Raw genomic sequence first — 12,436 nt, 5'->3', positions numbered from 1 at the left:
TAACACCATAAACCCAAGTCCCCGATTCTCAATCCCTCTGTCATAGGGAACAATTTCTCTCTATCTACTCTGTATAGACTACCTCTGGTTTTGAACACCTATATCAAATCTTCTATCAACATTTTTTTCATGTAGAGCAAGCCCAGCTTCTACGACATATCTTTCCAATTGAATTCGCTCATTCCAGGTACCGTTCTTGCAAATCTTTTCTGCACCCTCTCAAATGCCTTCACATGCGTCCTGAAGTGCAGCACCCAGAATTGGACACACTACTCCAGTAGTGGACAAACCAGTGGTTGATAAAGATTTATCATGGCTTCTTTGTTTTTGCTCCTGTGCCTCAACTTACAAAGCCCAGGATACTGTTTGCCTTTTAACCACTTTCTCAACCAGACATCTTTTTTTTAAATAATTTTTATTGAAAAATTTTGAATTTATACAATAATAACGCACCATAGTAAAATACCAAAAATAACAACGCAAATTAACACAATATAAAGTTACAGAATAAAAACTACAATAAGGAACACCCCCCCCCCCCCCCCCCCCGGCGGGTTGCTGCTGCTATTGACCAAGATACCTATCTTTGAGCCAGGAAGTCCAGAAAAGGCTGCCATCGTTTATAGAACCCTTGTATTGATCCTCTCAGGGCAAATTTGACTCTTTCAAATTTCATAAATCCCGCCATGTCACTGATCCAGGTCTCCACACTTGGGGGCCTCGCATCCTTCCACTGTAGCAGAATCCTTCGTCGGGCTACTAGGGACGTAAAGGCCAGGACACCGGCCTCTTTCGCCTCCTGCACTCCCGGCTCTACCGCAACTCCAAAAATCGCGAGTCCCCACCCTGCTTTGACCCTGGATCCAACCACCCTCGACATCGTCCCCGCCACCCCCTTCCAGAATTCTTCCAGTGCTGGGCATGCCCAGAACATATGGGCATGGTTCGCTGGACTCCCCGGACATCTGGTGCACCTGTCCTCACCCCCAAAGAACCTACTCATCTAGTCCCGGACATGTGGGCCCGGTGCAGCACCTTAAATTGGATGAGACTAAGCCTCGCACATGAGGATGAAGAGTTGACTCTCTCCAAGGCATCCGCCCAAGTCCCGTCCTCTATCTGCTCCCTGAGTTCCTCCTCCCATTTAGCCTTCAGCTCCTCCACTGACGACTCCTCCACCTCCTGCATTACCTTATAGATGTCAGACACCTTCCCCTCTCCGACCCACACCCCCGAAGGCACTCTGTCCATCATCCCCCGCGAGGGCAGCAGAGGGAATCCCTCTACCTGTCGCCTAGCAAACACCTTTACCTGCAAGTATCTGAACATGTTCCCTTGGGGAAGCCCAAATTTATCTTCCGTTCCCCCAGGCCCGCAAACCTCCCGCCAATAAACAGGTCCCTCAATTTACTAATGCCCGCCCTTTGCCACCCCCTAAATCACCCATCCTTGTTCCCCGGGATGAACCGATGATTGCCACCCAGTGGAGCCTCCATCGAGCCCCCTGTTTCCCCCCGATGCCGTCTCCACTGTCCCTAGATTCTTAGGGTCGCCGCCACCACCGGGCTCGTGGTAAACCTCTTAGGGGAGAGCGGCAACGGCGCCGTTACCATGGCACCCAGGCTCGTACCTCTACATGACGCCATCTCCATTCTTTTCCACGCTGCCCCTCCCCCCCTCCATCACCCATTTACGCACCATTGACACATTGGCCGCCCAATAGTACCCCAGAAGGTTGGGCAGCGCCAGCCCGCCTCTATCCCTCCCTCGCTCCAGGAACACCCTCTTCACTCTCGGAGTCCCATGTGCCCACACAAAGCTCAAAATACTGCTAGTCACTCTCCTAAAGAAGGCCCTGGGGATAAAGATGGGCAGGCACTGAAAGAGGAACAAGAACCTCGGAAGCACCGTCATTTTGACGGACTGTACCCTCCCCGCCAACGATAATGGCAGCATGTCCCACCTCTTGAACTCCTCCTCCATCTGATCTACAAGTCTGGTGAAATGATGTTTGTGAAGAGTCCCCCAGTCCCTGGTCACCTGCACCCCCAGGTACCTAAAGCTCTCCCCTGCCCGCCTAAGCGGGAGCCTGCCAATTCCTTCCTCCTGGTCTCCAGGGTGCACCACAAACACCTCACCTTTGCCTAAATTTAATTTATAACCTGAAAAAGGTCCCAAACTCAGCTAGCAGCTCCATCACCCCCGGCATCCCTCCCACCGGGTCTGCCACATACAGTAACAGGTCGTCGGCATACAACGACACCCTATATTCCTCCCCACCTCACACCAAGCCTCTCCACCTCTCTGAATCCCTCAACACCATCGCCAGCGGCTCGATTGCCAGTGCAAACAACAAGGGGGACAGGGGGCAACCCTGCCTGGTCCCTCGGTAAAGCCGGAAGTACTCCGACCTCCTCCCATTCGTGGCCACGCACGCCATCGGGGCCTCATATAGCAGCCTTACCCATCTAATGAACCCTTCACCAAATCCAAACCTCCCCAACACCTCCCATAGGTACCCCCACTCCACTCTATCGAAGGCCTTCTCCGCATCCAGCGCCACCACTATCTCTGCCTCCCCCTCAATCGCCGGCATCATGATGACATTCAACAATCTCCGCACATTCGTGTTCAGCTGCCTTCCCTTCACAAAACCTGTCTGGTCCTCGTGCACAACCCCTGGCACATAGTCCTCTATCCTGGTGGCCAGGATTTTTGCCAGCACCTTAGCATCCACGTTGAGGAGAGATATGGGCCTGTATGAACCACACTGCTGGGGGTCCTTGTCCCTCTTTAAAATTAACGAGATCAGCGCCCACGACATCGTTGCGGGCAAAGTCACTCATCCCACGCTTCATTGAGTGTCCGCACCAGCAAGGGGCCCACTAGGTCCACAAACTTTTTATAAAATTCCACCGGGAACCCATCCGGCCCCGGTGCCTTCCCTGACTGCATCTGCCCGATCCCCTTAACTAGCTCCTCCAGCTCAATCGGCGCACCCAACCCCTCCACCTTCTCCTCCTGCACCTTCGGGAAAGAAAGTCCATCGAGGAACCTCTCCATTCCCCTCCTCTCCCCCGTTGGCTCCAACTGGTACAGTTCCCCGTAAAAGTCCTTGAAGACCTCATTCACCTCTACCCCCTTCCGCACCACATTCCCACTCTTGTCTCTCACTCCAGCAATTTCCTTAGCCGCATCCCGCTTGCGAAGCTGATGAGCCAGCATCCTACTCGCCTTTTCACCATGTTCGTACACTGCCCCTTGTGTCTTCCTCCACTGTGCCTCCGCCTTTCTAGTGGTTCAACCAGACATCTTTGATGATTTGAGCTCAGAGATTCCCCTGGCCTCTCCTCCACTGAGCTCTCTGATCCTTTGAGAATTCTACCCTTTAGTTTATATTGCCTCTCCTTGTTCTTCCTGCCAAAATGTATCACTTCACGTTTCTCTGCGTTAAATTTCTTCATCGCTTATCCATCAATTTCACCAACACTCCTCACAGTTCAAAACATTTGTCTACAAATGCTGAAATTGTGTCTTGTACACCCAAGTCTGTTTCATTAATATATCGTAAGTGGGAGGGGGCGGCAAAGTGGCACAGTGGTTAGCGCTGCTGCACCACAGCGCTGAGGAGCCGGGTTCGATCGCAGCTCCAGGTCACTGTGCATGTGGAGTTAATAATAATAATCACTTATTGTCACAAGTAGGCTTCAATGAAGTTACTGTGAAAAGCCCCTAGTCGCCACATTCCGGCGCCTGTTCAGGGAGGCCGGTACGGGAATTGAACCCGCGCTGCTGCCTTGTTCTGCATTATAAGCCAGCTATTTAGCCCAGTGTGCTAAACCAGCCCCTGCTAAACCAGTTTGAACATTCTCCCCATTTTTGCGTGGGTCTCACCCTCACAACCCAAAAGATGTGCAGAGTAAGTGAATTGGCCACGCTAAATAGCCCCATAATTGGAAAAAGAATTGGATACTCTAACTTTATATTTAAAAAAATGAATATATAGGAAAGCAGCGGTCCTAGCACTGACACCCAGGGAAGACTAAGGTACACCACCTCCAGTCTGAAAAACACGTTTACCACTACCATGTTACTCAGACACTTTTGTATCCAGGCTCCCACTGTCTCTTTTATATTAAATGGGTTTCAACTGTGTCAGCTATTCTGAGGTCCCCATCATCACAGAAGCCAAGCCCTCTGCCAATTTGATTCATTCCAAATGATATCAAGAAATGGATCAGCACACAAGAATGAACAAAAACGAGAGGCCCTGACAACATCCCAACAGTGGAGCTAATGACTTGTGCTCCAGAACTAGCAATGTACCTAGCCGAGTTGTTCTAGTATCGCCACAACACTAGCATCTACACAGCAATGTGGAAAATTGGCTAGGTGTATCCTATCCACAAAAAGCAAGACGCCGGGTGTGACTTACTGGCCGCCGTAGTCGGACGTGGACGCAGCCACTACATCCGGAAATGCCTCTCTCGGGATTCCCAATGGTCATTACGCCTCGCGAGATCTAACAAGATCTCAAGACATGTTGTGGTCTGGATCCTGCCCACAATGGGCGGGACCCAGACTCGCATAACTAAAAGAGCTTAAAAGCTCACTTAGCTATGCCGACGCCAGATTCAACGGCCACCCGGCATCTATCGGTCTTGCCGAGGAGATCCCAGCCATGCGCCGTTTAGCACTCGTCCCACAAATGGGGATGAGGCAAAACGGCTCTCAGGGAGGGAGGGGGGTCTCTCATGCAATCGGAGGCCCTCGGTGGTTAACCTCTGGCTGGGTGGGCACAGCGGGTGCCACCTGGGAAACTTGGCGCTGCCAAACTAACACCCTGGTAGTATCACATGGGCACTCTGACAGTGCCAGACTGTTCAGGTGGCACTGTCAGGCTGGCAGGGGCGCTCGCTGGGTGCCAGGCTGGCTGTGCCAGGCTGGCATTTTGCCCATACCAGGGATCGGGCCCAGGTGATGGCCTTCCCATGTGAGGTGGGGTGCGGGGGACCCCCTCCTAACAGCTGAGTTGGGAGGTTGGGGGAGTCCGGGAGTCACGTTGAGGGGGTCGAGAGATTGGGCTCCATTTAAAAATGACCTTACAATGGAAGGAAGGTCATGAATGAAGCAGCTGAGGATAGTTGAGCCGAGGACACTCCTCAAGGAACTCCTGACTGGCCTCTCACGCACATTCCTAACTAGCACAAAATTCCGTTAACTCAACAGCCCTGTTCACGCTTCAAATCCCTCCATGATCTGGACTCTCCCTATCTCTTTTTTTGAAATAAATTTAGAGTACCCAATTAATTTTCTCCAATTAAGGGGCAATTTAGCGTGTTCAATCCACCTACCCTGCACATCTTTGGGTTGTGGGGACAAAACCCACACAAACACGGGGAGAATGTGCAAACTCCACACGGACAGTGACCCAGTGCCGGGATCGAACCTGGGACCTCGGCGCCGTGAGACTGCAGTGCTATCACTGTGCCACCATGCTGCCCATCTCTCCCTATCTCTGTCGTCTCCTCCAGCCCTATTATCCTCTGTGACATCTGCACTCTTTTAATTCTAGCTTTGTGATTATCTCCAATTTTATCATTCCACTATGTCTTCGACTACCGAGGCCATTAGCTATGAAATTCCCTCAGTAAATCACCCTGTCTCTCGACTTCACTTTCCTCTTCTCAAACACTCCTCCAACGTACCTGTGACCCAAGCATTTGGTCACTTGCCAAGTATCTCCTTATGTGGCATTTTATTTGATTATGCCTCTACAAAATGCCTTGAACTATTTTATTGTGTTAAAGGAATTGTTGTTTCATCTCCCACAATCAAAATTCGGAGGAACACCATTTACCAGAAACTTAACTGGACCAGCCACATAATACTGTGGCTGCAAGAGCAGGACAGAGGCTGGGAATTCTGCAGTACATAACTCACCTCCTGACTCCCCAACACCGATCTACCATTTACAAGGTGCAAGTCAGGAGTGCGATGGAATATTCTCCATTTGTCTGGACGAGTGCAGTTCAAACAACACTCAAAAAGGTTTGATGCCGTTCAGGACCAAGCAGCCCGCTTGCTTGGCACCTTAAACATTCATTCACTCCCTCCACCACTGGCACACAGTGGCATTAGCATGTACATCTCCAACAGAGGTTCTCAACCTGAACGTGGGCCATCTCCAGTAGGGGTTTTCAATACTTTTGAGTTTGAAGGACTCCCCTCTCATGTCAAAAAATTCTACAGGTTCCTATAATACAACACAATGTTTGTCTGCATAACAATTAGTTATAAAATTAAACATATACATTCATTATTTTTGTTTTACTTTTTTTTAATATATACCTTATTCCAAACCATACAGGAAATTCCACACTCATAAAAACAAAATCAAATTACAAACAGATGGTCATTTTTCATCTCTTACAAAAGTTACCAACTCTACTCCCCAAACTCGCTGCCCCCCTCCCCCTCCCCCCGCCCCATCTTCTCGCTGCCGATAAACAGCTCCTTGAAAACAGAGACGAACAGCCTCAATCTGTAGGGGGTTCAATCTGTTGAACCCCCCTCCTCAGACTCCCTAAGGGCAAACTTAATTCCCCTCGGTGGCAATCAGAGAAGCGAAGGCTACAACATCGACAGTCACCGGGCAATCAGAGAGGCGAAGGCTACAACATCGACCCCCTTCCAGCCCAGCAACTCCGATGTGCCAAAGATTGCCACCAAAGGACACGGCTCCACCCTCACAATCTTTGACAATGTCTCAAATACCAACGTCCAAGGCCCGACCAATTTTGGGCAAGACCAAAACATATGTACGCAATTTGACGGTCCCCTTGTGCACCTCGCATGCCTATTCTCCACCTCCAGGAAGATCCTGCTCATGCGTGCATGAGTCATGAGCCCTGTGCACCACATTAAATTATATCAGGCTCATCCTAGCACAGGAGACGGTGGAGTTCACCCGATACAATATTTCACTCCAGACCTCTCCCCCCAGTGCCACTCCGAGCTCCTCTTCCAACTTCCCATTTATCTCTTCTAATGAAGCCGTTCCCATCTCCAGCAACCACCCATATATTTCAAAGATCCTCCCCTCCCAAAGCTCATCACTTGATAACAGTCTATCTAACAGTGTATGGCTCAGCAGCTGAGGGAATGAAGGAAACTCTTTTCGTGCAAAGTCCCGCACCTGTATGTACCGGAATTCACTCCTCCTCGGGGGCCGATACGTCTCTTTCAATTCAACCAGCCCCACAAACTCCCTTCCACAAACAAATCCTGAATCCTCTCAACCCCCTTCCTACTCCCTATCCTATATATCACTGCCAACGCAAACCTATAATTTCCACAGATGACTGTACTGACATGACCCCCCAACCCAAAGGGCCGCCTAAGCTGTTTCCAAATCTTAAGGGATGCCACCAGCACCGGGCTCACTGTACACCTGGCCGCGGTAAATGGGAAAGGGATCATAACCAGCGCCTTTAAACATGCTCCCTCGCAGGAGGCCTCCCCATTTACACCTTCAATGCCCTCCCATCCCACCATCACCACCACACATTTTCCACTGAATAATAATGTAGCAAATTTGGTAATGCCAGCCACTCACTCCCGCTGTCCCCTCTGCAGGAAGGTTCTCCAGATCTTGGGGGTCTTACCTGCCCACACGAAGGCCGAAATTAACCTATCCACTCTCACAAAAAACATTGGAGGGTGGGGGGGACACTGAAACATGGACAAAAACTTCGGGAGAATGTTCATTTTTATGGTCTACACTCTACCCACCAAGGAGAGCATCCCATCTCTTCAGTTCCCCTCTCAACCCATCCACCAAGCTGGCCAAGTTCTATTTGTGCATTGTGGCCCAGTCGTGAGCCACCAGAATACCAAGATAACTAAATCTCATCTTGGCCAGAAAGGCTCACACCTCCCTGGGAGTTCACAGGAAATATGTTTCTCACGTTGAGCTATACCCTGAAGAGGAACGAAACTTCCCCATTATTTTCTCCATACATACAAGCAGATCCGAGACATATAGCAACAGATCGTCCATGTAGAGAGATATCTCGCCTTACTGTGCCTTTCCAGTCCTTTGAGTCCCAAAGTGCAATGGCCAGGGGCTCAATAGCTAACGCAAATAACAACAGAGATAAGTGGCATCTCTGTCTCGTACCCCAATGGAGCCAGAAATATCCCGAATTCACCGCATGCGTCCTCACACTCGCCTTCGGGGCGGCATAGAGCAACCTTACCAAGGAGATGAACATTGGCCCAAACCCTCCCAGGACCTTGAACTGGTACCTCCACAGGAAATAATAACTTCTGGCACCTTCCCCCTAGCCATGATCATCAGCATGTTCAGAGGCCACCTAATGTTACTCGACAACTCCCGCCCCTTGACAAAGCCTGCCTGATCCTCATATCCGCCCTCCTTTGTCTTGCCAAAACCTCTGCCAGCACCTTCACACATCAACGAGGAAATGGGCCTACAAGACCCACACTCCACTGGAACATAAAACTTCTTTGGGATCCAGGCAGCACGATGGCGCAGTGGGTTAGCCCTGTTGCCTCACGGCGCCAAGGTCCCAGGTTCGCTCCCGGCTCTGGGTCACTGTCGTGTGGAGTTTGCACATTCTCCCTGTGTTTGCGTGGGTCTCACCCCAACAACCCAATGATGTGCAAGGTAGGTGGATTGAACACACTAAATTGCCCCTATTTGGGAAAAAATGAATTGGGTACATTAAATTTATATTTTTAAAAATTATTTGGGATCAAGGAGATGTACACCTTTGCCAACTTGGCCTGCAATTCCCCCATTCCCACAAATCATTATACACCCCTAGGAGAAGCCATGCCAGCACTGCCGAGAACTAGGGCAGCACGGTAGCATTGTGGATAGCACAATCGCTTCACAGCTCCAGGGTCCCAGGTTTGATTCCGGCTTGGGTCACTGCTGTGACATCCTCCCCGTGTGTGCGTGGGTTTCCTCCGGGTACTCCGGTTTCCTCCCACAGTCCAAAGATGTGCAGGTTAGGTGGATTGGCCATGATAAATTGCCCTTAGTGTCCAAAATTGCCCTTAGTGTTGGGTGGGGTTACTGGGTTATGGGGATAGGGTGGAGGTGTTGAGCTTGGGTAGGATGCTCTTTCCAAGAGCCGGTGCAGACTCGATGGGCCGAATGGCCTCCTTCTGCACTGTAAATTCTATGTAAAAAAAAAACTGTTTATAAAATTCCTCCGGAAAGCCATCTGGCCCTGGTGGAAAGCTGATGCCTTTGCCGACTGCATCAGCCCAATGCACTCAATTATCTCCTGCAATCCCAATGACATCACTAGTCCCTATCCCTGCCCCTCCTCCACCACCGAGAATTTTAAACTGTCCAGAAAGTCCTCCATCTCTGTGTTCTCTACCCGGGGCTTGGACCTTTACAACCCCTAATAAGATGCTTCAAATGTCCCATTAGTTTTTAACATGGTCATCACCAGCATCGCCCCCACCCAGCCCTAACCTGTGCTATCTCCCATGTGGCCACCTGCTGTCTCAACTGGTGGGCTAACAGGCAGCTGGCCTTCTTCTCATACGCTCATGCGCGACGGAGCTGACCCACCACCTTCCCTATCAATATCAAACTCCACCTTTAACTTCTTCCTTTCTGCTAACAGCTCTCTAGTTGGGGCCGCTGAATACCTTTGGTCTATTTCCACAATGGCCTCGACCATCCTTTGCCTCGCCGCCCTCTCAACCTTATCCCTGTGGACCTTATAGAATATTACCTCTCCCCTAATCACTGCCTTCAACACTTCCCAAACCATGGAGGCCGAAACCTCCCTGTTCTGGTTAAGCTCCACATAGTCCTCTATTGCCGAGGCGACCTACTTGCAGAACTTCTCGTCCGCCAGGAGCACCAAATCTAATCTCCCCGGAGGATGCTAAGCTATTTTTGTTTTGCTTAATGTGAAACTTGCTGCTGCTGCGAAGCAAAAATTCTGCCAAGACATGGAGATATCTTCAAAAACCACAAGCGCATTTCATGCTCCATGTTCACCCTGATTCAATAGCGCTGAAATTAGACTGTCAACTGGCTTGATAGAGATACATTGAAGTTAGCAGCTTGACACTTTATCAACTTCAATGGCAGTGACATTTAAACCAGTAGAATGCTGGTGATACCCAATGGTGCTAATGCTTGCTCCAGTGTCTCTTCATGACTAATTGAGAAGAATGCACCTGCTCAGACTGGGTGCTGTCTCCTTGCTAACATGACGGACTGATGGCTGTGAATCGTTTGTGCCAAGTGATGGTTTCTATTCCCTTATTGTCTGTGTGGGGAGAGAGACTGAAGTGATACCGTACTGATTTGATTGATGACTCAGGGTTGAAACATAAAATTTTCTGACCGAAGGTTTCCGGCCATTCTCGCCCGTGGGATATTCCCGTTCCGCCGATGGTGAACCCCTGCCATGAGTCTCCCAGCAGCAGGGGGTGCATAGAAGAGGAAACTCCTTTGGCAGCGATGAGGTCAGGAGATCTCGCCACCAGCCAATGATCGCCACCGTGAAACACAACCCGGGGGAGTGCGGAAAATCCTGCCCATAGCCTTGGATATTCTGACACTTGGGGGAATCGGATTTAATTTGTCCGCGCAATGGCGACATGTAGCTACTGGTAAAACCTGTTGGGAACGCCGAGGAAGCTGCAGGCCCCAGTTGAGAATTTTGGTCTACAAGAAGTATCTTTTCACAGCAGCTCTCAAACTTGCGGCATCTACCACCTCAAAAGCAGCAGAGATATGGTGACAGCATCACATCCAAGGACCCCTCCAGATCACACACTGACTTTAAAAGGCAGCACGGTAGCATTGTGGATAGCACAATTGCTTCACAGCTCCAGGGTCTCAGGTTCGATTCCGGCTTGGGTCACTGTCTGTGCGGAGTCTGCACATCCTCCCGTGTGTGCGTGGGTTTCCTCCGGGTGCTCCGGTTTCCTCCCACAGTCCAAAGATGTGCAGGTTAGGTGGATTGGCCATGATAAATTGCCCTTAGTGTCCAAAATTGCCCTCAGTGTTGGGTGGGGTTACTGGGTTATGGGATATGGTGGAGGTGTTGACCTTGGGTAGGGTGCTCTTTCCAAGAGCCGGTGCAGACTCGATGGGCCAAATGGCCTCCTTCTGCACTGTAAATTCTATGAAAATATATCACTGTTCTATAATTGCCTTTGGGTTGAAATCCTGGAATTTCCTATTTAATCATGGGGGCATCTTCACCATACAGACCGACTGCAACCCCAGTGGGCAACTCAACACCACTGACTCAAGAGCAATAATAATGCTGGGGCAACGCTAACAATCCTTGCCAGCGATGCCCATCTCCCATCAATGTAATTAAATAACATGTCAACCTGTGATTATAGACAACCTCGCCATGGCCATCAGACATGCGTGCTCTCTCGGATCACATTGCCAATTACATACTGAAGAAGGGCTGTTGGATCAACGGTAACACTGACGAAGAGCTGGAGGATCAACGGTAACAGACTGAAGAATGGTTAGAGGGTCAACGGTAACAGACTGAAGAATGGTTAGAGGATCAACGGTAACAGACTGAATAAGAGCTGGATTATCAGCAGTAACACTGAAGAAGGGCTGGACGATCAACAGCAACAGACTGAATAAGAGCTGGATGATCAGCCGTAACACTGAAGAGTGGGTTTTCTTACCTGGTCCAGCGGCACATTGAAGCGGACACTGAGCGGGTGGAACAATCTGGAACCCGTGGTTCTGAACGGGATGCTTGGCGGTTCTGCCATCCTGCATGATTGTGACGCGCTGCCGTTCTGCTGGAAGCTGCCGATCGCGCGCTCAAGCCGCCGTCCCAGCGCGCTCACTGACAACCGCTCGCTGGCTCTCCTAGCCGACTGCGCTTGCGCTTCACACCCCGGCCCCGCCCCGGCCACACCCAACCCTGGGAGAGGCCGACCCACTTGAGCCGCCGCCTGCGATTAGCTGCGGCGCCGGTTGTTCCCCCGCCCCCGCGAGCTGGCAGAGGACTGCGGTTGGCTGGCGGGGCTGTCACTCAAGCTCAGCGTCTCGCCCCAAGGCCGGGGGGGGGGGGGGGGGGAGCATAGTGGTCAGGGTGGGGTGGCTTTGGAGGCCGTTGTACATCTTGTTGGACAAATGGGTTGGTGCCAACCATGACGATTGGGCTTCTTCAGCCAAAGTGAAGTGGTTGAAGCACGTTTAAAGAAGCGGCTGTTGGAGGCGAGGTTCCAGGGATCCGTGGTTGGCAACGTCTCCCAGGTTACGGTTCTGGGAGGGGGGGCTTTGCTGCGGATAACATTTCAACACACCTGCGGCGTCACCTGTTGCTGTGACCTGCGGTAAACCTGCCGATCCCCAGTTAGCTGACTAATTGCATTTTTGGTAACTTTC

General features: G+C 50.7%; 1 protein-coding gene across 4 annotated transcripts in view; it reads right to left on the bottom strand.

Moving 5' to 3' along the window:
• The window catches only part of mboat1 (membrane bound O-acyltransferase domain containing 1), a 189,342-nt gene extending 177,282 nt beyond the window's left edge, over positions 1-12,060 (bottom strand). For 2 of the 4 annotated variants that reach the window (XM_038796971.1, XM_038796970.1), the window contains exon 1: positions 11,725-12,060. In XM_038796971.1, coding sequence (XP_038652899.1) covers positions 11,725-11,814 — 90 coding nt within the window. In that variant the 5' untranslated portion in view covers positions 11,815-12,060. The remainder of the gene's footprint in view (positions 1-11,724) is intronic. The other 2 variants (XM_038796968.1, XM_038796969.1) reach the window with 1 other exon arrangement.
• Positions 12,061-12,436: the final 376 nt, after the last annotated feature.

The sequence above is a fragment of the Scyliorhinus canicula genome, chromosome 5, assembly GCF_902713615.1.
Source record: "Scyliorhinus canicula chromosome 5, sScyCan1.1, whole genome shotgun sequence".
Classification (NCBI taxonomy): domain Eukaryota; kingdom Metazoa; phylum Chordata; class Chondrichthyes; order Carcharhiniformes; family Scyliorhinidae; genus Scyliorhinus; species Scyliorhinus canicula.
Note: the sequence above shows the minus strand (reverse complement) of the source record. Positions and strands in the feature narration are given on the sequence as shown.